The sequence below is a fragment of the Rhinolophus ferrumequinum genome, chromosome 16 (genome assembly GCF_004115265.2).
Source record: "Rhinolophus ferrumequinum isolate MPI-CBG mRhiFer1 chromosome 16, mRhiFer1_v1.p, whole genome shotgun sequence".
Classification (NCBI taxonomy): Eukaryota; Metazoa; Chordata; class Mammalia; order Chiroptera; family Rhinolophidae; genus Rhinolophus; species Rhinolophus ferrumequinum.
In genome coordinates, this window is record NC_046299.1 from 22,355,717 (window position 1) to 22,382,600 (window position 26,884).

At 44.6% G+C, this 26,884-nt stretch overlaps 2 protein-coding genes across 4 annotated transcripts in view; one reads left to right on the forward strand and one right to left on the reverse strand.

Moving 5' to 3' along the window:
- Window positions 1-1,424: 1,424 nt before the first annotated feature.
- SFXN2 (sideroflexin 2) lies at window positions 1,425-16,304 on the reverse strand. 2 transcript variants are annotated; one of them, XM_033131192.1, is made up of 12 exons: window positions 16,159-16,232; window positions 10,603-10,669; window positions 10,250-10,420; window positions 9,192-9,290; window positions 8,363-8,438; window positions 7,973-8,058; window positions 6,672-6,732; window positions 6,249-6,315; window positions 5,563-5,612; window positions 5,175-5,224; window positions 3,609-3,656; window positions 1,425-2,809 (listed from the first exon to the last, which is right to left on the reverse strand). In XM_033131192.1, exons 2-12 carry the CDS (start codon window positions 10,617-10,619, stop codon window positions 2,710-2,712), a joined length of 825 nt encoding a protein of 274 aa, XP_032987083.1. In that variant the 5' UTR covers window positions 10,620-10,669; window positions 16,159-16,232; the 3' UTR covers window positions 1,425-2,709. The 2 variants fall into 2 exon arrangements, with proteins under 2 accessions (XP_032987083.1, XP_032987082.1); XM_033131191.1 differs by having other exon boundaries at window positions 2,543-2,809; window positions 10,603-10,787; window positions 16,159-16,304.
- Window positions 16,305-16,543: 239 nt separating this feature from the next.
- ARL3 (ADP ribosylation factor like GTPase 3) overlaps window positions 16,544-26,884 on the forward strand; it is a 37,603-nt gene continuing 27,262 nt past the window's right edge. For both annotated transcript variants that reach the window (XM_033130634.1, XM_033130635.1), the window contains exons 1-3: window positions 16,544-16,595; window positions 22,714-22,857; window positions 26,695-26,811. In XM_033130634.1, coding sequence (XP_032986525.1) covers window positions 16,593-16,595; window positions 22,714-22,857; window positions 26,695-26,811 — 264 coding nt within the window. In that variant the 5' untranslated portion in view covers window positions 16,544-16,592. The remainder of the gene's footprint in view (window positions 16,596-22,713; window positions 22,858-26,694; window positions 26,812-26,884) is intronic.

Sequence of the window (26,884 nt, forward strand, 5' to 3'; positions counted from 1 at the left end):
GCAAAATAGAGAATAGGCAACATAGACACAGAAAGTAGATTAGGGGTTTTGAAGGGCTGGGGCTGGGAGAGGAGGGAAGTGACTGCTAATGCAGTTTCTTTTGCGGGGTGATGAAAATGTTCTGGATTTAGATAATGATGGTTGCACAACTTTGTGAGTATACTAAAAACCACTGAACTGTATGCACTCTTTAAAAGGACGAATTTTTTTATATGAATTATACTTTTAAAAAATAGGGAGGAAAATCAAATTGCAGCCAGTATTTTGACCTCAGGGAGAAGGCCCATTCTCTTTAGAGCAGAGGTCCTTCAGGTGTGGTCCCCAGATCAACAGAATAACCACCACTGGGAAATTACCAGAAATGCAAATTGTCAGGCACCGCCCCAGACCTACATAACTAGAAATTCTGGGGATGGGGCCCTACAATCTGTGTTTTAACAAGTCCTCCAGATGATCCTGATGCATGTTTTTAAGAACTATTACTCCAGGGGAAACTTTGTGTAAAGGGCCAGAGGAAAAATATTTTAGGTTTTGCATGTCACATACATTGGGTCTCTGTCACATATGCTTTATTTTTATTTTCTTACAACTCTTTTAAAACCATTATGGTAAAAACCATTCTTAGTTTCCAGGCATATAAAAACAGGTAGCAGGGCGCCGGCCCAGTGGCTCAGGCAGTTAGAGCTCCGTGCTCCTAACTCCGAAGGCTGCTGGTTCAATTCCCACATGGGCCAGTGGGCTCTCAACCACAAGGTTGCCAGTTTGATTCTTCAACTCCCTCAAGGGATGGTGGGCTCCGCCCCTTGCAACTAAGATTGAACACAGCACCTTGAGCTGAGCTGCCACTGAGCTCTCGGATGGCTCAGTTGGTTGGAGTGCATCCTCTCAACCACAAGGTTGCCTGTTCAACTCCCGCAAGGATGGTGGGCTATGCCCCCTGCAACTAGCAACGGCAACTGGACCTGGAGCTGAGCTGCGCCCGACACAACTAAGACTGAAAGGACAACGACTTGACTTGGAAAACAGGCCTGGAAGTACACACTGTTCCCCAATAAAGTCCTGTTCCCCTTCCCCAATAAAATCTTAAAAAAAAAAAAAAAACAGCAGGCAGATTTGGGCCCTTGAGCCACGGTTTGCCAACTCCTGCTCTAAGGCAACACAGCTCCCAGAATGGGAGCCCTCTGGATCTTCCAGCAAAGACAGGTGGATTTTTCCTCTGTAATAAGGGAAATAAACAATGGTCTCAAGGCGGCCGGCTGGTTAGCTCAGTTGGTTAGAACGTGGTGCTCTTAACAAGGTTGCTAGTTCGATCCCCACGTGGGCCACCGTGAGCTGCGCCCTCCACACCTACAATGAAACAACTACTTGACTTGGAGCTGATGGGTCCTGGAAAAACACTTAAATAAATAGAAGTTTAAAAAAAAAAGTTCTTATAAAAAACAAAAACAATGGCCTCCAGGCTTTAGACTGGCAGGTTCCCCTTAGACTTGCGATACATTCCTCCATGCCAAGACCAAAGTAAGACCAGAACTTGCTTTTCATCCATGCATTATTAACTCAGCCTGCAGACAGTTCATTGTGCTCTTTCAAGAAATTTATTCGATTCACAGTGATATCCTTTGAACAGTCAGTAAATTCTATTAGACAAAACTCATACAGACATGGACCCCCACGTAAGCCACAACAGTCTCCCAGGGAGCTTGAGAAATCACCGACAGCAGCTGAGTTGGGAAGGGCAAGTGGCTATGCTTTATTGTGTGTCCTTTAAGGCTCTTTGGTCCTCGCTGATTTCTTCTTAGAGGCATCCAAATAAAACTTCCCTTTCCTAGTCAGTACACACCATCTTTCTTTGGTGTTTAACCCAATGAGCTGAGGAAGGGAGCAGCCAGGAAATTATACCCATTAAAATGTGTGGTTAATGCTTACCTACATCCTGCTTAATCACAGTGGAATGATCTTTGAAACACAGAGAAGTAAAATCAGACATGATTTCAGAGCAGGAGAACAAAGTCAGTGTCAATAGACAGGGCCTAAAGCACCCTGAAACTCTGCTGCCTCACACAATGACCTTTTTTAGCACTAAGAACTCCAGGGTGCCTGATAAACTCAAGGTAAGCAGGACTCCCAGAGAACCTTTCTGATGGGGACAATGGGGAGGAAAACGGGAGGAGCGGAGATGAGCCCCAAGGTGACACAGACTAGCACCTCCCATTTCCTGAGTTCGCTAGAATTACCTGGTTAGAGGTTCCATAGCTTGAGGGAAGCGGACCAGGAAGGGAAGAGGAAAGAGGTATGGGAGCTTCTCTTTGTCCCAGGGGCTCTTCCCCAATCCTGGCTGGAACCAGAATCCCAAAGGTTTCCTAATTTTTCCCATTGGTTTACTTGAATGTCTCCCTCAGATCCCAGCAACTTCCCCCTGGGGGGGGGGGAGGCTCTGCTTCTGGTCTCCAGGGGATGGGAAGTAAGGGGGCAGCAGATAGAAGTCTTGGTCTTTCTCCCCCTGTTCACTTTTATCCCCGGGAGCCCAATAAATGAAGTGCCTGGGTAGAAGCATGGGGCATCCTCACTCTGCTCCCCATCCTCCCCCACGAGTCCACACTGGCCTTCAGGCCCTGTTGGCAAAGAAGAATGAGGGCACAGGTTCTACACAGCAGCTAAGGAGGAGCTGGTGAATCTGGGTATAGACTGGCCCTTGCTGGGTTGGGGCATTTAGAGACCCTTATTGAAGTAGACGGAAAGCCCAAGTTCTCCATACTTGGTCTTGACAGTGTCTTGCAGCTCTGGTTCCAGATACGCAACTGGCAATTCACTGAGAAGAGAGAAGGGGGTTATGAGCACGCCGCCTGGGCAGCAGCACATTACCCTTAGATGAAGTCCAACTCAAACGCCACCTTTAAGAAGCCCTTCCCGATTTTTCCATAATTAGTAATGGCCTCTGTACACCACAATATGTTGCTTTTACCTCTACTCAGGCCCCACTTCATTCTGCCTGTGCTAAACTTCCACCTTCTCCACAAGATAACTAGCACGGTGCTCGGAACACAGGACATGTCTAGCAGATATTACTGAGCTAAGAGTACTAAGGAAGGGGAGACCAGTACCTTGTCAGTATGTACTCAAGCTACACCTGGTCTCCTGGAGCTAGTCCTTCCCCCCACCCCAGTCGGATGCTTCCCTTCCCTTTACCTTCACCCCTGCTCACCTTACCTCCCCTTCTATGACACACAAGGGAAGTGGAGAGGTCTGAGTCATCTACCCTCTGGCATAAGTATCTGGCCCCTTGTTCAATTCCAAAGACCAGATCCAGCCAGGGCAGCTGTATCTAACAACCTTACCAGCAGGGTCAGAAAGTCTCTCGCTGATTCCCCCACCTTCTCTCCAAGACAGCCCTTGCTCTACTGGGAGGGAGCAATTCATCCCTCTGCCTCTCAGAGATGTGTTTACCATTCACACGGGGTTAAGAGGCCCAGAAGTTAAGCCGATAGGCACTTGTCCTGGACAAATGCTGCCCTTCCTGCCCCCGTCTCCCTCCTCCTGGACAGCAAGCAAGTCAGGGACAGCTGGGACCAGACATTTGGTAAAACAAAGTGAGGATGAACAGCTGATACCATTTCTGTGGGAAGAGGCCACATGCCACTGGCACCATGAAGATGAGGCTGGAAGAAAGGAGAAACCAAAGCATTAGGGGCACCTCCGCACAGGTCCTTCCACACTCCATCCCTGAGACCCTCTAAGGAACGGGGGATGCCCATTCGCCTGGCCTGCCTTTCCAGCTGGCCCCATAGCGCCTCTCCCTCGAACCCCTCTCTGGTCTCTCAGTGCCAGCATACTCATTCTGGCGCAGGATAAAATCAGCCCCTCCACCCCCCACGCCTGTCCCCCATTCACCCCTGTCATTCAGGCAGATGAAGAAGACAGTGAAGTCACTAAGGAGTGCGCAGCCCTGAAGACCACAGGTACCCGCTGATGTGTGGGGAAAGCGGTGAAGGGTGCGAATCCTGAGGGCCTGCTGCTCGAGTCAGTGAGGGCCTGGGCTGCTAGAGAACAGTCCAGGGCAGGGCTTCTCAACCTTCACTGGGCACACAAGTAACCACAGGGCTGGTAAAAACGCAATGACTCACTGGATCTGGGGAAGGGCCGGAGAGTGTATGTCTAACAAGTTCTCAGAAGATGTGGGTCCAGGACCACATCTTACAGGATTTGGGAGTCTAACAGACCTGGGTTCATATCCCAGCTTCGCAACGTACTGGCTGAGCAATCTGGGGCGCGTCACGGTCACCTCTGAGCCAGCAGAGAGAGGACAAGAGTGCCCGCTTGGCAGGGTTCCGGTGAGGATTAGATGCGCTCACCTATGTATGGCACCCAGCTCACTCAGTGGTAACCTCGTCAGCAGAAGCCAGGGCCAATCTCAGCTCCAGCAATCGCCAGCTATGCACCCTGGGGCAAGTTTCTTCCTCTCTCTAAGCCTCAGTTTCTTTTTTTGTAAAAGATGATGATGACAGTATATATGCCTCCAGGGCTGAGGGAATTAAGTGAAATTATAGATGAGAAGCATCAGCACAGCGGGCACATTCAGTCAGCGCGAGCTGTTGTCATTAGCCCTGTGGCCCTGCCAATGACGATTACTGGCAGGACGTGTCCACTCAGTGCAGGCATCAAGGCCAGGGTGGGTGGTGCTTTTCTCCTGTGCGAGGCTGGGACTTGACAGTCCTAAGCTGTCTCATCGTTTTTCTCATTTCATTTATTTTATCTACTTATTTTTGAGATAGCATTGCCATGTAACAGTGTACAAGTTTAAGACACCGTGTTGATTTGATACACTTATACGTTGCAATAACACCTCTATCGTGTCACAAAACTATCATTTCTTTTTCGTGGTGGGACTGTCTCATCATTTTTGTCTCTTCTCCAGACTTAAGGTCAGAAAGGAGACCCTGGGACAGGAGGGCACCCAAGCACTCTGCTTTCCACGTGGATGTGTGCATAGAATCTAGCCTGGTGCCCTCCAAACAGATGGGGCGAGAGCTCTCCAGATAGACCACAGGTGTTCTGAGCTCAGGTACTTTGGAGGTCAGGTAAAGGAGGACATGTTCTCCCATATGGGTGACACAAGAAGACAGATCTCGGGTGCCCCAGGCACCACAGAACCCAAACCAAGAAAACACATTACTCACAAGCACCCACACAGCATAACCTGCAATGGAGCATGCAGGATCTTGACCTTCTGCACAAAAACAAACAAAAAACACCCACATGAGACTTATATACCTTACGGTGAACCCCACACCTGCCCTGTCACCAATTAGCCAGCTAGACACCCACAGGCATGAAACTGCTGTCCCTGAAGGAGAGGAGAAGGGGCTTTCCTTGCTCTCCACAGACAACGCCAAGCAAACACCTGTGGTGTCTAAGGTGGGCAGCCAGCAGGGACTGGTATGGACCCTACTTGAGGGAGATGAAAGGTGGTTGCCAGAGGGAAGAATGAGAGCATCAGGAGCTCCCAGACACAGGTGTGGTTGGGGGGCTCTGAGCAAGGGAGATGCAACGGGGAACCCCACTCACCTTCATGAAATGTAGTTTCTCCAGCCTTTCCATGATGACTGGCAGCAAGACTGAAAGAGACCAGGAAGAAGCTGAGGGGACCTATAAAACTCTCCCTAAGAACCCCTTTCCGAAGTCCAATCAGGGACTGATTATACTTCCTTCCCCAGAAGTTCCAGAAAATACTTTTCATTGGGGAGAAGAATGGAAGACTGTAGGTATGCCCACCCCCGACTTGTCCCCTGAGTCACAGCAAACGGGTGCTTTTCCCAAACTTCCTAACCTGCTCCCCTGCAATAACAGGACGTGTACTACAGGCCCAAAGCATCCTTCTCAAAACTACCTTTGAAGGCTCATGCAGATTTTGTGTCCTACTCTGTAATGTGCCCCTGCTGGAAGCACAACCAGGGCAGGGGATTTATTTTCGCAACCACTGTCTCCCAGCACCCCACACTGTGTCCAGCACACTGAAGGTACTTAAGGAGTATTTATTGAATGAAAAGAACTCTAGCCCCCAAATCTCTGATTAATTGTTGTTCCAGGAACTACAGTGTGGTCCTCCTGTGGCTTTCAGCACTCAAGTGAACCAGTTTGAGAAGCATGGCTGTAGAGGTTGGGGTCCCACCTCCTACCCAAAAGCTGAGTATGGCTGAGGTCTCTATCATGTGTCCCAGGGCCCCCAGGATGAGGAGGCTTCCCCATCTTACTCATGCCAGGGGCTGCCATGGTGATCCGAGAAATAACCACCTGGGTGATGCCTATGGCCGCAGCTCTCTGAGGGCAGAAAAGAGTAATCATCAGGAATAACCTTATCTGGTATCCATGGGCTGCATCAGGGTCACAGCCAAGTCTGAACTTCTAAAGGGGAAGGGATACAACTGCCAGAGACTGAGTGATTTCCCCTGACCCTCTCCCACCCAGCTAGACTTTTATGGCTTCAGGACCAGAAATGATAGAGAAAGGACATGAGAAATGTCCTAAACAGAGACACGTAGAAAAAAATCAAGGGGAATGAGAATGGAGTCGGGGAGATCCTATAATGGAGCCCAGGCCTCCTCTGACCACTGAGGAGAGGACAGGGCATGAGAGGGAATTCCCTCCTCCCACCCCAAAGGGAGGCCTCTGCTCACCCGGGAATGACCAATCTCATTGTGATTCGTGTCCTTCACGCAGATGCCCTGGATGAGTTCCCTAAACACAGACAGGAGTTGCTGGACTTGGGAAAGGGGTACTGGAAGCCTGCCAGTAATGTGACAGCAGGGAACCAAGGCCAGGGCACTCAAGCTGCATGAAGCCACCTCCTGCAGCCTGGCCCTGTGAACTTCCTTCTGCACCCCAGGGAGTGGTATCTCAGAAGTGATCTAGGGCAGTGGCTAAGAGAGCTAGTCCCATGCCTAGACTGCCTCGTAAGTGTCTGCTCTTGAGCAAGTTCCCTAATCCTTCTAAAGACTCAGTTCTTCTCATCTGCAAAATGGGGGTAATCATGGCACCCATTTCATAGGACTCCATCAGGATTAAACAAGATAATGCCTGCAAAGCGCTTAGTCCAGCGCCCGACACAGTGACAGCGTCACAAATAGTAGCGGCTCTGGCTACTATTCTCAGGCCAGTTCTTGACAGCACTCAACCCAAGACCAGGTAGGTGGCTGGGATTCATTCATTTGTTCAAAAGGGGAACTGGGTGGGGGAGGGAAAGAGGAAAGGAGCCATGTTGATGCACAACTATTCTGGTAGTGTGTGCTCCTTCTGCAAGGGCGATAGCGATACGTTTCCATTTACTAGTCCCAAGAGAATGCGGCTCATAGATATTGGGAGGATGATGAAGGTGCTGATGGCAACAGCAGCACTATTAGCTAACGCTTAGGTAGCATTTGTCTAGGTACTATTTTGAGGGCTTTACACATATCACATCATTAAATTTTACAACGGAGGAACATCTGTGCTTTCTCTAATCAAGAAGTAAGAACTGTGAGACAACGGGTTTCTCCTTTTTCCTTTTCTGCTGAGAAGCTTAAAGCCAAGTGCCTAGAAAACATCTATCTACTCCTCTGGCTTCTTTCAAAGCTTCTTGGTTCTGTTCTATCTTTGGACACCTTGCTCTGCTACATTTCATCCTGTAAGCCATTCCCAGGGCTTTGGAAGTAGGCCGAGTTCACAACTTAAATACAGTTGCAGTGGAAAGGACTAGTATAAAACCCCCCAGGTCTACCCTACCTCCTCCATGCAACACCATTCAAAAAATGACTACCACAACACTCATCACAAGTTAAACCTAAGTTACCCGCCACTCCTGTGGCCACCACTGTTGGAGCAGCCAATCCTCAGGGACCCTTCAGAGGCACAGCCTGGAAGCCCTCCTCACACCCCACCTCAGCCCCTGCGGACCTCGTGATTTGTAGGGACGAAAAGGGAAAGGGACCTCTGTACTTACTGCTGTCGCATCATTGGGATGTTGACACAGTTAGCAGCAGCCACTGCAGCAAAGGGCACCCAGCGGCCCACCAGGGGTGGAGCTCTCTGTTGGGGGAAGGGAACAATGGGAGTTATTCAGGTTCACTGCAAGATGGGAGTCGAGGGGCTTAAGGACCATGAGACTAGAAATCAGACCTTGCTACTGCCACAAATCCAGACACCCATCGGGGAACCCCAACTCCCTCAAAGGACCAAGAAAGACCAACCTGGGGACAGCCCTGCTGTATTTCCCACTCCTTCGCTGGGCTCTAGCATACGCAACTCACCGAGACTAGGGAAATGCCTAGTTTTTCCTAGGATTTTGCTGCCCCCTAGTGGCCACCGTGCCCATAGCAGCCCCAGACAGTACCTTTGTCAACATGTTCATGCCCACAGCAGTGGCCACCGCAGTGGTTGTGGCTGTGATGTAGGAAAGGGCCATCTGCCTAGTGGAGGAGAGAGATGCTTGGGAGTGGGGAGCCCTGCTGGCTGAGGGTAAGACCATGGCTTGAGTAAGAAAGCCTGGAAACAAGGCTTCATGCCGAGTAGTTCATGGATCTGTCCCCAGTGTCATCTTGTGACCTCCCCCCAACTCCAGCCCCCTGGGCCTCCTTTCAGTACTTTGAATGCACCAAGCTTTTTCCTACTTCAGAACCTCTGCACACTGCTGCTCCCTATCTGAGGAATTCTTCCCTGGGCTCTCTCTTCAGAACTCTTGTCAGCTCTACAGAAAGGCCTTCCCTGACCAGCCTATCTACACAGACACCTCTCTGCTGTTCTCTATCTTGTCACCTGTCTCTTTCCTTAATGGCGGCAATCACAATCTGAGATCATTGTGCTTGTTTTCCTAAAAGACCTTAAACTCCACAAGAACAGGGACCACACATCTTACTCAAATGTATCCACGACACTTATAATTGTGCCTGGCACATAATACACACTCAAGAACCATCTGTAGAATGACTGGAGAAGAAATCTCTGTAGAATGAACAGTTTGAATCGGTCTAGGAAAAAGCTACTCTCTTAGTCAGCCTAAGAAAATACTTCCACACCCTAAACGGGGAGACTTGGTCACCCGCCCAGTGCAAGCTCCACCCAGGGACGACTGGGAATCCCTTAGAAAGGCTGTTCCTTCTGAGGCAAAAGGACAGCCACCTGCTCCAGACCCACGTGGACAGCATGGGGTTCAGGTCTCCTACCTGCCGGACGTGGGGGAAGCCGCATTCCTGTTGGTGTAGTTGACTAAAGCATTGAAGGACTGGTTCACCCACTGCCAGAAGACGACCGCCGGCATCGTCCTACCGGTAAGGGAGACACAGGGAGGAGGAGGATGGAAGGGAGGGCTTGGTGTACACCCGTCAAAACACGTTACCTGCTGTACCCTAAATTGTTCCCATGCTATTTTATGCACCTGGGCCTTTGCATAGACTCGCCCCTCTGCCAGGAACACACACACACACACACACACACACACACACACACACACACACACACACTGTTCCATACATGGCTAAATCCTGCTGTTGAGAGATGGGGTCCTCCTTGGACGCTTCCTGACCCTTCCCCTGCCCTTCGTAAGACATAGTCATTCCGCATTCCCTGCTCCCACAACCCCGTATTCTCTCCTCAGTTTATGATTTAGCAAGCTGGGCTGTAACTGTTTACTTCTTGATCTCCTCAACAAAACTGGGAACTCCTTGAGAGGAGGGACTAAAGTCTCTATATTCCCACGGCCTGGCTCGATAACTGGACAAATGAATACATGGGGGAGGGAGGAAGGAAGAGGGAAGAGAGGAAGGGGAAGGAGTCACACATCCAGCAGCTACAAACAAAGTGTATTCTCTCCCAACTGGGCTAAAGGGTCTTCCTAATTTTTTACTGGGATATTACATGATAAAAGTACGTTAAACTCATTGGTGAATAAGAGGGAACTAGGATTGCTTATGCGTTGACAGTTCTAGAGAGAACTGCCTCAGTTACAATCCAGGTACCCATATTTCCCAGCGGTGTGAACTTGGACAAATTATATAACCTCTCTAGAGCCTGTTCTTTATCTATGAAATGGAGATGATAATAGTACCCCATTTGTAGGATTGTTGACAAGATTAAACGAGGTAATACATGCAAAGAATTTAGCACAGTGTCTGGTATCTGGTAAGGGATCAATCAAGATGGCTATTATTACCATTGTAATACGGCTCCCTGCCTAGCACATCCAGGCAGCTATACCTCCCACTGCCTTGCTCTCTGGTCCCACCTGTAGAACTGGAGCATGAAGCCCGTGATGATCATGCCACCAGGGACCTGAAAGGACATCCGTCCGATGACATTCATCTTCTCCCCGGTGTCAGGGTGGAAAGCCGAGTCATACAGCTTCTTGGCATACAGCAGTTGTTCCACTTGGGTGCCTGGGGGCACCATCCCCTTCCTGCCACCCGAGGACAACAGGCAGAGTTACCTCCCTGTCCCCCCACCCCAAGTCATCCTGCTCTCATTTCTCCCCCCTTCCCGAGATCTCTGCCTATTCCCTCACCTTCACTTTCCACCTCCTCCCTAGGGGACCCATGAGTGTTGCCCCAACGCTTCCAGCCCCTTCCCCTAGTCGTTTACCTGCTCTTCTCCACCATCACCTTGGCCCAGTCCAGCTCCCGCTCTGGTACCAGGATAGTGCGGGGGTCCGTAATATTAAAGAAGTGCTTCACCCGCCCCAGGAAAGTGCACTGGTCCCAACGGGGGGCATCGATGTTAAAGCCAGACAGGTCAGCCTCCATCTCGCTTACGCACAGAACCGCACACTTCAGGAACACAGGAAAAATTAGTCCTCCAAATCAAAGCCTGCTCTGAACACCTCCCACTGAGTAGACCTCCCGCTTTCACCAGTCACTGGCATCACTTAACAGTTTGGGAAGGGTCACCAGACCGAGGAATCGGGTACCAGCATGTGCTTCCTATGTGCCTACTGGTGGCCAGCCCTGTGCTTGATCATGCTGTGGGGGAGATGGAAAAGGGACAACACAGCGCCTGTCCTTGGGAGGTGAGTCTGACGAGGAAAAAGAGCCCACCAGTGGAAGAGTACACAATACGTGCCCCCACAGTAATACAGGGGATGAGTGGAAGCAGAGATGGGGGTGGGGAAACACGGTAATCAAAGGGGACTTCCCAGAAGAGGTGGAATGTGAGCGAGGCCCCAGGAGATAGAATACATTTATCTGAAGGAGGTAGAAGGCATGGGATCACATTAAAGGTGGAAACCACCACAAATAAAGGTGGAAATGAACACGGCACAATGACGTTCAGCATTTGAGTGTCTGTGTGTGTGGTGCCTCCGGCGCTGTGACAGATCCCGGGCCGTGGCTGTGAGTGAGGCACTGCATCCACCCTAAAGGAACTTCAGAATAGGTGGTAAACAGACGAGTAAATCAACCTGGACAGCAGTGTGAACAATGCTGCTGATGGACCAGTCAGAGAAGAGGCATCTACAACAGAGATGACCGCATCTCCCAGTTTGCTGGGCCTGTTGGCCTGGGGTGAGTATTAATAGCACCCCCTTTCACTCTCAAAAGTGTCCCAATTCGGATGATAAATTACATGGTCACCTTATCTAAAATCGATGAGGGATTCTGCACGTGCTTCGTGAGTACAAGACATAAACATGTTTTGAAAGATGTGTAGAAGTCAGAGAGTTGGAACAGCAGCATTCCGGGCAAAAAGAAGAGCCACTGCTGAAAGCACACAGTGCGTGTGGGGATGGTAACAGTTCACACTTGCTGAGTACCTACTCTATGCGAGTCATTTTGCTTAGTGCTTTGACTACACTTTCTGAAATCATCTTCACCATAACCCTGTAAGAGATAATCTTTAATTTAACCCCATTTCATGAATGAGAAAACAGGCACAGAGAGGTAACTTTACCAAGTCACACAAGCATTAGCCACTGACAGAGGCAGGAGTTTAATTCAGCCTGATTTACTTCAGAACTCACATCTATAACTGGGTTCTGGAATCCGTGACTTGAAAAACTAAGGCAGGTCTGACACGTATGCAGCTTGAACATTGTCACTCCTGTCCCTGCAATAAGCTGAACAAACTAAAACTCAACAACTCATCTTAGACCCATCAGTGACCTGAGGTCAGGGTGAGAGTGAGTGATTTTTCATGCGGTGAGTTTCAAGTGCCGCGGGACTTTCTTCAATGCAATAGGCTGCCACCTGTCTCAGGTCGTTCGCAAATGCCATTGCCCGCCCAGAATGCTACTCTTTCCCCACTTCACTAAATAACACCCACTCATCCTTTTTTGTTTTTTAAGAAATAATTTTCAGATTTAACTTACATTTTCTACTACTAGGTCATTTGTCTTTTTTCTTGAAAATATTACCTTAACTGAGAATTTTCTATTACGTAGACAATGACAAGTTCGCAGGCACAGCTTGAGCACCACGGAGCCCATGGGAAAGCTCTGGGCTCTGCATTCCAGGGACAGGCTGGCTTGGCCTCCTGCAGGCTGGTTCAAAGACCAAAGGCATTTCACCCAGTCTTAACTGATCCAGGAGTGGGAAAGGGGAAAGCATTCACTTTCCCTGACTCCAAATGTACCTAAAAGGAGTCGGCCCGATCACATACTGCCTTGGCTTACAGAGCCCCACACTTGCGGTCCCGGGAGACAACCCAGCAGAGCAAAATGCTATGTCTCCCCCCTCAATACACAGGCACACACGCATGCACGCACGCGCGCGCGCACACACACACACTCACTTCTCAGACATCTCTCTTCACTCTTGACCCAACATTGGAAAGCCCTGCCTTTCACAAGGGAAGCTCTTCTACCATGAAGGGGTAATCATTTGCTAAATTATGCAAGAACCTTTGCCTTCATTACTAAGGTCAGAATAGGAACTGCCTAATCCCTGTCTTATGTAAAAGGCAAAAAAAAAAAAAAAAATGTATGTCTGGTACATCTCCCCCCACACCACTGCCTGGCAATGGGCACAATTCCATGGCTCCTTCCATGCAAATTCAGCCCTTCTGTTCCACATGTCCACAGCATCCTGTCCTCCTTGGAAGCAGGTTGGGCTTTTGTAATTGTCACTTCCTTGTTATTTCCAGTTACTTGTGTAAAGTATGCCTTACCTGACAGGCTGTAAGGTTCATGCTGTATCTTCCATCTGCCCTCTAAAGACACTTACTGCCTAACTGAAATGCATTCCAATTTATCCTTGTGTTCAAATGGCATCAAGGATGTCACCTCTTTTAAATCAAACTCAGAACCTGCCTTGGTCACAGAAGTAAGAGCAGGCCTTCTTTCACAAAGCTGCAAATTATCTCCTTCTCCTATACCGCATCCTATCTGGTCTCTACATTTTCTTCCAATTTCTCTCCTTCTTCCCACATGAACCACATCTAGTACTCCCTAAAAAAGTCACTATCATGTCCAGGGTGGCCCCACTAATGAAAGAATATGGTTCCACGACTGAGAACAAGGGGGGAGGTAGAGATCAAACAGTGATTGACTGATAACTCCCTTTTCTTCTAAGATTAGAGAATGTCGCAGCTCAATGACATTAGGGATCAAAGATCTCAGTTCATAGAAGAGGAAACTAATGCCTAGATTCACATTGACTGAGCCAGCATGGTGAGCATCGGTGGCACACACAGATCCAGTCCTGTTTATCCATCCAAAGATGTGACAATAGCTAGGGTCTCACTTTCCCAAGGTCACAAGGCTTAGGGTCATCGAGATAGGTCCGCTATCTACTACAGGTTATACTTGTCAAGAGAGAAAGAGAGAGAAAGAGAGGAGGAGGAGGAGGAGGAGGAGAAGTCAGAAGAGGAGGAAGAGAAAGGGAAGGAGAAGAGGAAGGGAAAAAAATAAAATAACCTACTACATCTCCCGAAGTAATGCTCATCCCTTCAGAGAGACCTGATTTTCTCTGGCAAAGTATCAGAGCCAGAGAACAGATTTCCAAATCCCCTCTGGAGTAACCTCTTGCAAGGGAGGGGAAGTACCCAAAATGTCCCTGTTTGTATCCCCAAGTAGGGAAAAAAACGAAACATTATTGCTGGTACTCACATCTGAGGAAGATCAAAGCCATCAAAGACTCAGGTCAGACACAAAGACCACTGGATGGGGAAGGTTAATGTCAAGGCTGCTTAGGGCAAGTTGGAGATTGAGACTAATAATTAAACAAGCAGGTCTAGGTATATGCTTACGTACACTCATGTGACCCCAAGGCAACAACTTAGAAAGGGAAGTCTGCCTTGCCTTTTTCACAAAAGAACCAACAGGCTAGAGATGGGTAGATTGTTGGAGTGATGCTCTGAATGAACCATTCATCTTGCATCTCCTTAGTCAAGGTTCTTAACTGAGTTCTCTCTCCAAGGATCTAAAGCAGGCACACAGGTAGCAGATGTTTAAAAAAAATACTTTAGTTGAATGCATAAATAGCTAAGGACCATTCAGAGAAAAATATGCGTTCATTCCAATTATCTTAAGTAGACTGGAAAATCTGCTGATAGGAAGAGGGGCAAAGCCAAAAAACCTAGATGAAACTATTAATGCAGTCATGTGTCGACTGATGACAGGGATATGTTCTGAGAGATGCATCATTGGGCAATGTCATCATTGTGCGAATGTCATAGACAGCACTTACACATATACAAACCTAGAGGGTACAGCCTGCCACACACCTAGGCTATACGGCACCGCCTATGCTCCTAGGCGACATGTAACATCCTATACAGCATGTTACTATACAAAACAACATGAGGTTACACTAAGTCCAAGAAAATATGATGCAATCATGGTAAACACACGATGTATGATGAGGCTACTGCTGGTGTAACTTCGTATACTGTTTTACAGCAAACTTTTTTTGTAAGTAGAAAGAGTATACTCTAAAATAACAATAAAAAGCATTGCATAGCAAATACAGAAACCAGTAACATAGTGGTTTATTATTATCAAGTATTACGTACCGTGCATAACTGTATGTGCTATACTTTTATAGGACTGGCAGCACAGTGGGTTTGTTTACCCCGGGGTCACCACAATATGTGAGTAATGAGTTGTGCTATGACATTAGGACAGCTACATCACTAGGCGATAGGAATTTTTTAGCGTCATTATAATCTCATGGACCACCAACATATATGCAGTCCATCGTTGACCCAACACTACGTTATGGCTGTTAACAGCTAAACCCTATATAGCACTTCCTATGTGCCAGGTATTGTTCTATGAACTTGACATAATAATTCATATAATCCTCACAAGAACCCAGTGAGATAGGTAAGACTCATACACACATGTGCAAAGTTCCAGGTGTACCATCTACACCCACATTGTATCAGCTCTTAAAAAAGTTTTGGGTTTCCATTGCAAATACAGACCACTCTGTTCCTCTTACCTGAACGTTACAATAGTGTTTAAAAGCACTTCCTCAAGAATCAACAGAACTGGGTTCAAGTCCCCACTCTATATTACTTAAAACAACCAATTTCCAGGGTTGTGAGAATGAAATGGAATCTTGTGGGAAAAGCATTTCACTAGAAAGGATGTAGTTTCCACGAAGCTAGATTTTCTCAGCTCTTGTGTTTCCAGAGTCTAGAATACGACCTGGCTCCTAAGCCATAACTCTTCCTGTACTCTGCATGGGGAAGCAGTGGGAGGTAACACCTCCCAACTCACCCCGGATCCCTCTCGCTCTTACTTGCCTGGAAGTGTAGGCCTATTTTTTGCCTCCTTCAGGACCGCAGAAGGCGAACCTCTCGGTCAAACGTAACTTAGCAAAACCTGGCCATTCCAAAATGCCATTCACCCGCGCCGTCAGCTCACTAAGAACTCAAGGCCAGTCCCCCGGCAGCTTCTTGCGCTACCACAGGCAGCCTCCCACCACTGGGACTCCTCCATCCCGCACTAACACAGGTGTGTGGAGATGAGTGCGCAGCCCTTAACGCACCATCCCTACGAAAGACAGACGAAGGCGCTGGGGCCTAAGGGAGAGGTCCATGGGCAGTCCCAGGCCACTCCTCTCGCCACGTGGCTTCGGCAAGAGTAAGCCCAGCCCGCGCTGCAGCCCCGCCAGGGCAGTCAGGATAGAAACACAAGCTCCGTCCCAGGACGTAAGGACTGGAGGTAGATGTGGCTGGCGACCTCCCAAGACAACTTACCTCGTCCCGGGAGAAATGAACTGAGACAAATGCCACCAGATGAAGCCCGCGTTGGAAGCCTGGCCTGGGCACCGCGGAACTCCGCCCAGGAACCGCCCCCACACCCTCCTGACCAATCACAGGCCTGGTAGCCTCCACAGGCCACGTGGGCGAATTGTCACCATTCCCGGGTCTCTACAAGCCCGCAGCCACCTCCTGCTTCTCAAGCAGCCCGCCTGCGCAATGGGCGGGCACTTTGGTGCGCTTGCGCACTTAAGGGAAAGCGGAGCTGGACCCCGCCCCGTCCTGCTGCTTTGATCCTCCGCTGTGCGTGCGAGAGACGTTGGGGGCGGTGCCGCAGTAGTTGCCCCTGGTAACGGGGGAGGCAAGAGGAGGAGGAGGAGGAGGAGGAGGAGGAGGAGAAGAAGGAGGAGGAGGTGGGACTCGGCGGGAGGATGGTGAGTGTAGGGGCCTGGGCCCCTCCGGAGCCGATCGGTCACCCCCCTCCCGTCCCCAGGCCCAGGGCGGGGCACTGCGCTTAAAGCCAAGGAGGGAATGGGACGGCGCTCAGCCTGCTGTCTGGGTCCAGGATTGGTTTCGGGGGACGGCAGGGAGCCCGGAAGGTGTGGGCCCTGGAGGGAGACCTGGGCCTGGGGAGGCAGGTGGGCTTGCAACGGATCCCTAGACAGGGGAAAGGGCTGGAAGGGTGCGTGGCTGTCCCCATTCGGAGTCGGGGCTCCATCATTACTCGGGGAGCTGGGATGAGGGCGGATCTGAGGGGCTGCGAAGATCAGCTTCCGCACGCAAGCTTATATCTGCCAAGGGAATCCGCCTCCCTACGCCGCAGGAAAGTGGGGTCCGCCAGGGGCGGGCCAGAAGCGGGAAGCAAGGCCAGCGCTACTGCGTTTGCGGTCGCCCTGGCGGTACCACGGGAGATGGTAGCCTAGCGCTCCTCTTCCTCGTTGTGCGGGTCTCTGGAGGGAGGGTTGTAAATCCCAGGACACATAAAACATGCGCCTCTTGGAAGAGATGCCTGGTAGATTTTACGCCGCCTCGGTGTCTGCGTGGCGGGTGTGCTTCTGCAGTCCGGAATTATTTATTTGCTAAGGGTTCTGCAAGGTCTGGGGGATGGTGATGACCAATCTTCCGTTCAATTATCCATGTTGATGGAAGCAAATTTGCTGCCCGATCCCTAGTATTTCCTTCAGAACCTGTTGCAGCCCTCTTTTGCCTATGACTACACCAGAACCAATCTAAGCTTAAGGTCTCCAAACTAAAAAGGAATTGGGAAATTGAAACTGGAGAGTGGCCATCAATTTGAGGCAAGCCTTTTCCCTGTCAGACCTAATGAAAGCTTTCCCAAACTCTAAATTATGATGTGTGGCAGGTTTGTTCTTTGTTGATTTCTGTGAAGTTAGTTGGAGGGTGTTAAAATGGAATTGAGTATTACTGGAATCTATCAGTAAACTTTTATAGTTGCCGCTAAAAAATCGGAATTGAGGAGTTTTAGAGCAAGCGAAGAAAAATTGATTTTGAGGCATTTAGAGCAGGTTTGTTGGCTTACCAACTGTAAAGAGCAAGCACTCAAGATTAGTTACTTCCCTACCCTAACCCCAGTTCCTTTTTGACTTTTAGAAATGCTGAACCACTTCTAATGATTTACGAAGTAAGAAAAAGCTAGATGTCCACAAGGAAAAACTATGTGTACCTTTGGTCAGATTATCCAATGAGTAAATTTCGATAGGACAAAAAAAAAAAACCTCAATTGATTTTACATTGTCAGATTGTTAAAGAAGTAGAATTATTTGATCGGAAGTTGCCAATCACATTCACATTTCACTCTTACTACATTGCAGTTTTATTAACCTCAGGCTAAACAAGTTTTTACATGTTTTCTTTTTATTAATCGTGTATACATGAGCTGTCCATTTAAAGGCTGTTTTTCTCCACAAAAATGAGTATAAATATAAATATTTACTCAGAAAATAACTACAATTGAAATGAAAAAGACATGCCAAACCAACAGAATTAGATGTCATCATAAATGAGAAATGCATGAGAGTAACCTAACTTTTCCCAGTTTGTTTATCAATTAAGTGGACTGTACGAGTATAATTTCATGATTGTTTAATTTATAATTACAGACCACAATAATTTAAATACTGCTTATGTTTCCAGGTGCAAATTGACACTGTATACAACAAATTGACAATGTACACAACACTGTTGTATACAACTGTTATGTTAAGTGATCAAGACAGATTTTGTTTTTCTTTTTTCCTAAAATGAACAATAAGAAATTAGGACAAATTATTCTGGATTCTTTATCTGGTTTCCAAAATACATTTTTTTTTTCTATCTTCAAAAGTGTGAGCTATTCTTAGAACAGAAAGTAGAACATGGAATTTAAATAGCCAGTGGTATGATTAAGTGTGTTACATCTGGTATCCCATAAGCCCCCCTGAGAACTGTACAACTGAAGAGTAAGTCCCAGGTTTTTGTGGGGGGGGTTTTGTGTGTTTTTTTAAGCCCTCAGCTGTGACATAATTTTTCTTTTTTTTTTAGTTCGTAATACTGCAACAAAACCCATTGGTTTCTCTGAATATTTAGCATCAGCAGTTTTACCCCTGCCTTATAATACCAAGTCGTTGGTGAAATACTAAGATGACAATAATTTCAGTACATAACTAATCATTGTTATTTAATATATCACGCCTTCATTCACGAATTACTTATGGAGTACTTTCTACATATAAACCTAGCGGTAGTTATCAAGCATGTTCAACATTTGAATATTGTTCTCAAGGTGATGCTTTCTGATCAGAAAATGTTCAGTGAAAAGTAAAAAAACAAAAAACACACAACTACTGTCTTGAGTGCCTACTATGTGTCCTGCTTTACACATTTAATTTTCATAGCGTTTTTCTTAAGATATAAGTATTGTTTCCATTTTTCTATATCTAACTGTGCCTGGTGTTATGCATATAGAGAAGTCCACTGCAAGTCTATGAAACTTTAAAGCCTGCAATGTTTTTTTCATTAGGACTCTAGTGAAGTGGAACCCATGCTTTCTGAAGAGATGCCCATATTTTGTTCCTCAGGAAACATTGTATTTATTTAGTATAGAGATGAGGAGAAAGAAGACAAAGTTTGGGTGATGTTCCCTTTATCAAAACTAGAGGAGTTCCTGAAAATAACATCTCACTGGGCAGCACCAATTTTTTGTTAGTTTAAAGAGGTATAAGTAAATTGAAGTCGGTTCCATTTAAACTAGTTATAGAGAGTGCATATACTTGACAGTTGGTTTACTAATTTTGATGTTTAAATTTTAGCTGCTTCTCACAGCCACATGTAGTTTTCCCATATGCCAACACATCCCTCTTTTCCCCTGTACCACACCAGTTTCTTTGAATGACCTAGTTTGTATCATTTTAAGTCAGTGCGCCATACTTCTGCCAGTAGTTGAATTTAAGCTGATTTTGAAGCAGATAAAATGTCTATAGTAAATAGCACATCTATTCACGATTTGCATGTAGAAAAGTTTGTTTAAATGTTTTGTAGCTGAGCCAGATCACTTCTGTCCACCAGGGTACAGATAACTTGTATACACACATGCTGATGACACACAATCTACAGTTAACTGAAGTTCTTGTTTCTTAAATTGACTTTTAATGCCATAAGGAGTACAGATCATACATAGAGGTCATGTCTGTTTTGCTCACTGTTATATTTGGGGCACATTATGTTATTTAATGATGAATGGATGGATGGATATTGTGACCAAAAATATACTTTAAAAATCCATTCCCTTGTATTTATGCTGCAAAACTTAGCTCCATAATAAAATTAACTTCTAATTTCTCCCTCCTTTCATTTGACATTTAAAATGTAGGATGGATGGATATATATATATATATATATATGTGCATATATATATGTATATGTATATATATGTGTGTGTGTATATATATATATATATATATATGAATAGAAGCATAGAATAGACTTATTTTGCTGTCTTTCTCCAGCCTCTTAAATCAGCTTACTTTGTACCTTTTAGGCTGAACCCTAATGTCTATAAATATCCTCTTCCCTATTTAGCAAACCCTGATAATCCTGTGATCCTCTGTCTTCAGTAGTTGGGTTAATATGATGCTGTATTGTATTTGCATTTGTCTTGCCTAGACCATGCTTGAGACGCCATTCATCATTTTTTTGGAAGAAAATATTAGCTGAACTTTCCATTTCTCTGTAATTTCACTTACAGGTGAAGCAGGTGATGTCATTGTTTCCCAACAAGGAAAATTACTCATTAGAAATGTCGAAGTATTGATTTTTATACCATTCGGTTAATAAAGTTTAGCTATAGTTAAAATGGTTTCTTTCTTATCTGTGCTTTGCTTCTCTCCTTTTAAAATGAATAAAAATTACATTTTTAATTTTTTAATTTCAAATATAGTGAGTATGTAAAAAAGTCTCAGTTTGCAGAATGCAGTATTTTTATTTACTGATTTTTCAAAAGAAGAGACATATGAGGAAAAACCTAAAACATTCATTTGAACCTTGAAAATATGTTATAGAAAACAGACCTTCCTTCACAATTTCTATGCTAATAGATAATGCATGAGAAAAACTGTACCTTTACTGTCATTTAATATACTAATATGATAAATTCTAGTTGTTTGAGAGTTTTATTAGAAAGGTAATGAGGACATCTAATCAGGAACTCAGGAGTAGGACAATGTGTTTTCCGTGTTCTTAGCCTTTTTTTATCACCTGTCCCCTGAGGATCGCAGAATTCTAATTTTAACTGTTCTGAAAGGTGGTATTATAAATGAGTGATTGCAATGTAGCTAACAGAAGCCAGGGAGACTTCTCATAAATATAGTTTTAAAAAGGAACGGTGTCGAAGTATTCAAGGCCAGATAAGATGAAAACGAAAGAAATGTGCCTTTAAAAAGACCTGCCTGTCTTCATCCTTTTTGTTTGTTTCAGATCTATTCAGCCTGTCTTCCCCAAATCTTTTGGTATAGAATTTGTCTTTCTGTCTTAAACCAAATGTTCCCTTTTATTGCTGGAAAAATGTGAGGCATATAGAAGTTAATGTCCTTAACAAGTCAGTACAAATCCAGTACTAGGAGTGGTAATCAAAGAGTCTCTAAGGAGAAAGGAGTTCTTAATAATTAAGCATATTTGCATATCATTGTCCAAAGACTCAGTTGTTGAGAATTGTTTCACAGAATTATTATTTGATTTTAGTGAACAGACTGGTGTGAATTATTACCTGGTGCGATGCAGATAAAAAAAATACGATTTTATATAGCTCTAAGACTCAGTTTGAAGGAATTTCTGCTTGGGCTAGGAGATTTGATTATATGTCCTTTAAACTCTGGGACTCTGAGTCTTGTAATCATGCCTCATTGGAACAAGAGTGTCAGCTGCAGGACTGAACAAGTCTTACAAGACTTTTCCACTTCCTAGGTAAAAAGCAACATGGTTTACTTCCATCCATAAAAAACAGCAATTGTAAAACCAAGAAACAGAACTATTAGGTTACTAGTCAAAAATACCGTGATTAACTTTTGATGTTTTTTGCTTCATGAGTAACTTTTACAATTCCCTAACTTCTCTTGTTGTATCAGATTCTTCATCTGAAAAACAGATAATCCATACTGTACACTGTTCTGTTAGGGTCTTTGTGAGAGTTAGATGATGGTATTTTGAATGATGAAGTCTTAAACATGAACTGAAATAAAGTCTTAAACAGAGAGCCCAGATACAATTTTATACTTTTGTATTTATTTGTATAATACCTTTAAATCTTGCATTAACTTAGGTGGATAATTCTATTTAATTCAACAACAATTATAAACCGTGTTTCCCTGAAAATAAGACCTAGCCGGACCATTAGCTCTAATGCGTCTTTTGGAGCAAAAATTAATATAAGACCCGATCTTATTTTAATATATAAGACCGGGTATAATATAATATAATATCGAGTCTTAGATAATATAATACCCGGTCTTATATAATATAATATATAATACCAGGTCTTATGTTACTTTTTGCTCCAAAAGACACATTAGAGCTGATGGTCCAGCTAGGTCTTATTTTCGGGGAAACACGGTAATATCAATCTAGTAAGTGCCAGGCATGTGAGAATCAGAAAATGTAATTCTTACCCACAAGAAACTTCACTCTAGTAAAGGAAAAAAATACAAAAGTCAGTTACCTATAGTGTGATATGATGAGTGCTATACGCGGAGTTTGTATAAAGGGCTTTAGGAACCCAAGTTGGGTAGTAGTTTATACTTCCAGGAGATTTGGGGTGACTGCTAAGCTGGATTGATAGGAGGAATAAGCCATGCTATTTATTAAGTTGCTGAATTTACTAACCTACTTCTACCAAAACTCAGAAGGGGGAAGTAAATGGAATAAATGATATTAAAGTGGAAATAATAATAACTAAGCTCTCCACAACCAAGAACTTTTTTCAAAGAGAAGAAGATGTTCTGATGTTCAGTAATATCAAAGTCAGTACCCCAAAGTAATCTCTCTTCTTCATGGTTGTTCAAGGGCTTACTCTCAATTTTGCGCAAATTGAAAAGTGCACCAGACCAGGAGGTGAGACTCCTTCTCCTGGGCTTGGATAATGCTGGTAAGACTACTCTTCTGAAGCAACTTGCATCTGAAGACATCAGCCACATCACACCTACACAGGTGAGGACTGTCTTGGTCCCTAATGCTTGTGGGACACATGGAAGATGATAATAGCAAAAGACAAAATGGGAAATACAGTTTTATCCACTTCCAAGGTGTGTTACTGAGAAAAGTCTATACAGTTTAAAAATAACCTAAGATTTCAAAAATATATGAAGAGATTCCATTCATGAGATATTTAGTCAAATTCATAGAAAGTAGAATAATGGTTACCAAGGGCTGGGGAGAGGGGGGAATGGGGATTTATTGTTTAAAGGGCACAAAGAGTCAGTGTTACAAGATGAAAAAGTTCTAGAGGTAAATGGAGGTGATGGTTGCACAACAGTGCAAATGTACTTAATGCCACCGAAATGTACATTTAAAAATGGTTAAAATGGTAAATTTAATTTTATGTATATTTTATATTTTTTTAAATAATTCAGATATATATATGTCAAGACACAATTCCCTCCAATCTAAGTGATTACTTTTTTAAAATAGCTTTATCTTCTCTAGTTATGAAATAAATACATGTAGGGGGTGGCCAGTTAGCTCAGTTGGTTAGAGCGTGGTGCTAATAACACTAAGGTTGCCAGTTCAATTCCCACATGGGCCACTGTGAGCTATGCCCTCCTTAAAAAAAAAAAAAATTAATATGTGTAGAAAATACAGAGAAGGTATAAAGGAGAAAACCAAAGAGTACTATGAGAAAAGCCACTGTTAATATTTTAGTGTGTGTTTTTCAGACTTAATAAATACAAATATATATCAATTTTTTAAATAAAAATAAATGTAAAAATTATCTATATTTTTTTTTTAGATTTTTAAAATTTTTTTTTAAATTTTTTTTTTTATTGGGGAAAGGGAACAGGACTTTATTGGGGAACAGTGTGTACTTCCAGGACTTTTTTTCCAAGTTAAGTTGTCCTTTCAATCTTAGTTGTGGAGGGTGTCGTTCAGCTTCAACTTGTTGTCCTTTCAGTCTTAGTTTTGGAGGGCTCAGCTCCAAGGTCCAGTTGCCGTTTTCTAGTTGCAGGGGGCACAGCCCACCATCTCTTGTGGGAGTCGAACTGGCAACCTTGTGGTTTAAAGGATGCACTCCAACCAACTGAGCCATCCGGGAGCTCAGCGGCAGCTCAGCTCAAGATGCCTGTTCAATCTTAGTTGCAGGGGGCGCTGCCCACCATCCCTTGTGGGACTCGAGGTGTTGAACCGGCAACCTTGTGCTTGAGAGCCCACTGGCCCATGTGGGAATCGAACCGGCAGCCTTCGGAGTTAGGAGCATGGAGCTCTAACCGCTTGAGCCACCGGGGCGGCCCTACCTATATTTTTTTTGTTTAATCCAACCTCATCAACCCTCCTCTTTTCTAAGGCTAAGCAAGCAAAACATAAAAGATAAGGCAATGGTGGTGCTCACCATGTAGAAGTTGAAAGACAAGTCCAGGTGGGAAGAATTCTAGTCAGCTTCTTTAGACCTCCTTTCCTGTAGGAAATCCTGAGAAAGTTTGACCTCTGACCAAGCCTTTGGGTTTCCTAATTAGGGACAGCCCTGTTGGTCTTAGTCACTTTAACGTGTCTGAGCATTAGTAGTTTCAGCAAAACCAGGGTTATTTGGCATTTTCTGTCACCATACCATGGCAAGAGCTTGGTGTCAGGTTTGAATGGCTGTGCTAGTACATACATATATACATCACGACCTAGGAGTCTTACTGATTGAAAACTCTGCAAAAAAGTCTTTTCAGCTGCAATGAAATGAGCAATTCTACAGCTTCTTAACAAATTGAATGTATAGCCTAGTGAGGAGCAAATTACAGTAGCCTAGCCTAGGAGGGCTGGAAACACATATTAGTGTGTCAGAATTTCTGCCAGAAAAAAGAAGAGCTAGTTGGTTTTTGGGGGGGTTTTTTGGGGAGAGTGGGGGATGAATGATAGGCTGTGTCTGTCAAGATCACCAGTAAAATAGAACTTCTACACTGTGAGCATGGAAATGAACTCAAAGTTATGGGCCCAAAGTTCCAGTTCTAACTTTCAGGCTTTGTTTGGTGTGTTATAGATGACTCCTATTATGTTACGTCAAGTTTTCATAATCTTTAAAAATAAACTTTTATTGTGTTTTTGTTTTATATTAGAAAAAGTAATCGATGCTCATTATAGATTTAGAAAGTATAAATAAGTAAAATTGAGAAACTAGAAATCACCTATAATGTCCATTCAGACATAACCACTATTAACATTTAGGAGTATATTCAATTTTTTTCTATGCGTATATATGATGAGTATATTTAAAATAAAAAATAAAAAGGCTTAGAGAATATGCTGTTTTTGTATGACCTTTTTCACTTACTGTATCTTAAACATCTTTATATGTTGTTATATATGTATATACTTATGCAATACACATCTCTAAATGTTTGTACCCATTCATTATTATTTCCTTAGACTAATTTCTTAGATTGGCTGGGTCTGATGACTTACAGAATTTTAAGGCAGTTGATACATATGGTTGAATTCCGGGATTAACTTTTGTTTATTCCCTGCTTCATTTTAGAAGGACTTGATGTTACTGGATTTGACAATTAATATTGTAGTGAAGTATAAAATTTTTTAAGTACATACAAGTGGTTCTGTCAATGAGTCACAGTGAAGCAGCCTTTTACAATATGCTTAAGCCACTTCCCTTTAGACTTCTTAACTTCTGATTTATTCAGTCCTTGGCGTTTTAGAGGAGCCACAGTCAGCATCATCCGCAGTGATCCTCTAGGGACTCTTTGTCCTTAGGGGGATTTGGATGGCACTGTTCCTTGTCCATTGCCTTGTGCCGTGTCCTTCTGTGCTTGGTGGCATCGTGTTGGCGAGCTGCCACCTGAAGCAAACATTTATGGAGACATCCCCAGACCCACTGAACTCCAGTACTTCAGGATGAAACTACACTACTATGGTAGCACGCTATTGGTTGGATTTTTCAAATCCTGATTTTGCTGTGTCATTTTTGCAAGAAGATTTTTTGTTGTTGTTGTTCTTGCTCATGAAATGCCTTCTCTCCAAACCCCAAAGGTCTTACTAATTTGTCTCTCTGCACACTAACTCCCAGCTCACAATTCTGCCTGCCCCTGACTTGCTCACCTTCCTCAAGGTTACACCTTGAGTAACTGTCCTAAAAACGAATACTTTCTTTTCAAGTGCATCAGAGATACCTGTTAAAGAACAGTTTTGAATGCCCTCTTGTTTGTTTTCATCAATTCCTGTAACTTAGGGCTCCACTTCAGAGTTGGAATATGCTGTTTGAGCAGGCCCAACCTTCCTCACTGGGCTGATACTACGCCAGTGACAAGCCAACCTTCCCAATGGTGTTCAGAGTTCAGCCCCTTCCTTTTCCTGATTAATCCATATGAGGAAATTTCTTTAATTTTGAGCTACTGCTAAAGAATCCAGTCTTCCAGATTGTAGCTTTTGCCTCTTTTTAACTTTAGCATTTGTTCTGTTCAGCCTCAGTTTTTTGTTACTTACTATCCTGAGGATGGGGTGTGGTCTGTATTATCAGAGCTATTCTGATACCAAGTTGTCCTCAACAGTTGTTGTTGTTGTGTGTGTGTGTGTGTGTGTGTGTGTACTCATTATAGAAAGAGTCATGTTAGCCATGATATTGTTAACACTGGCTCCACAACCTGAATGAAGTTAAGCATGTATAAATTACATTTTTTTTCTTCCCTATCATAGCAAACTGTTTTCAATATTACCAGTGTCACATCTGGCAGAATATCTCAGAATTAATAAATAACATAACTGTTAAATGTAACTCTCAGAATTATGATCTCAAAGCTTAATAAAACTTGGTGTTTTTGCCTCTTTCTGTTGCAGGGGTTTAACATCAAAAGTGTACAGTCACAAGGTTTTAAACTGAATGTATGGGACATTGGTGGACAGAGGAAAATCAGACCATACTGGAGGAATTATTTTGAAAACACTGACATTCTTGTAAGTACTCCTTCTGATGCATTAATTGATGGGGTTTTTTTTCTGTCTTGGTAGGAACATTAACACTGTAATT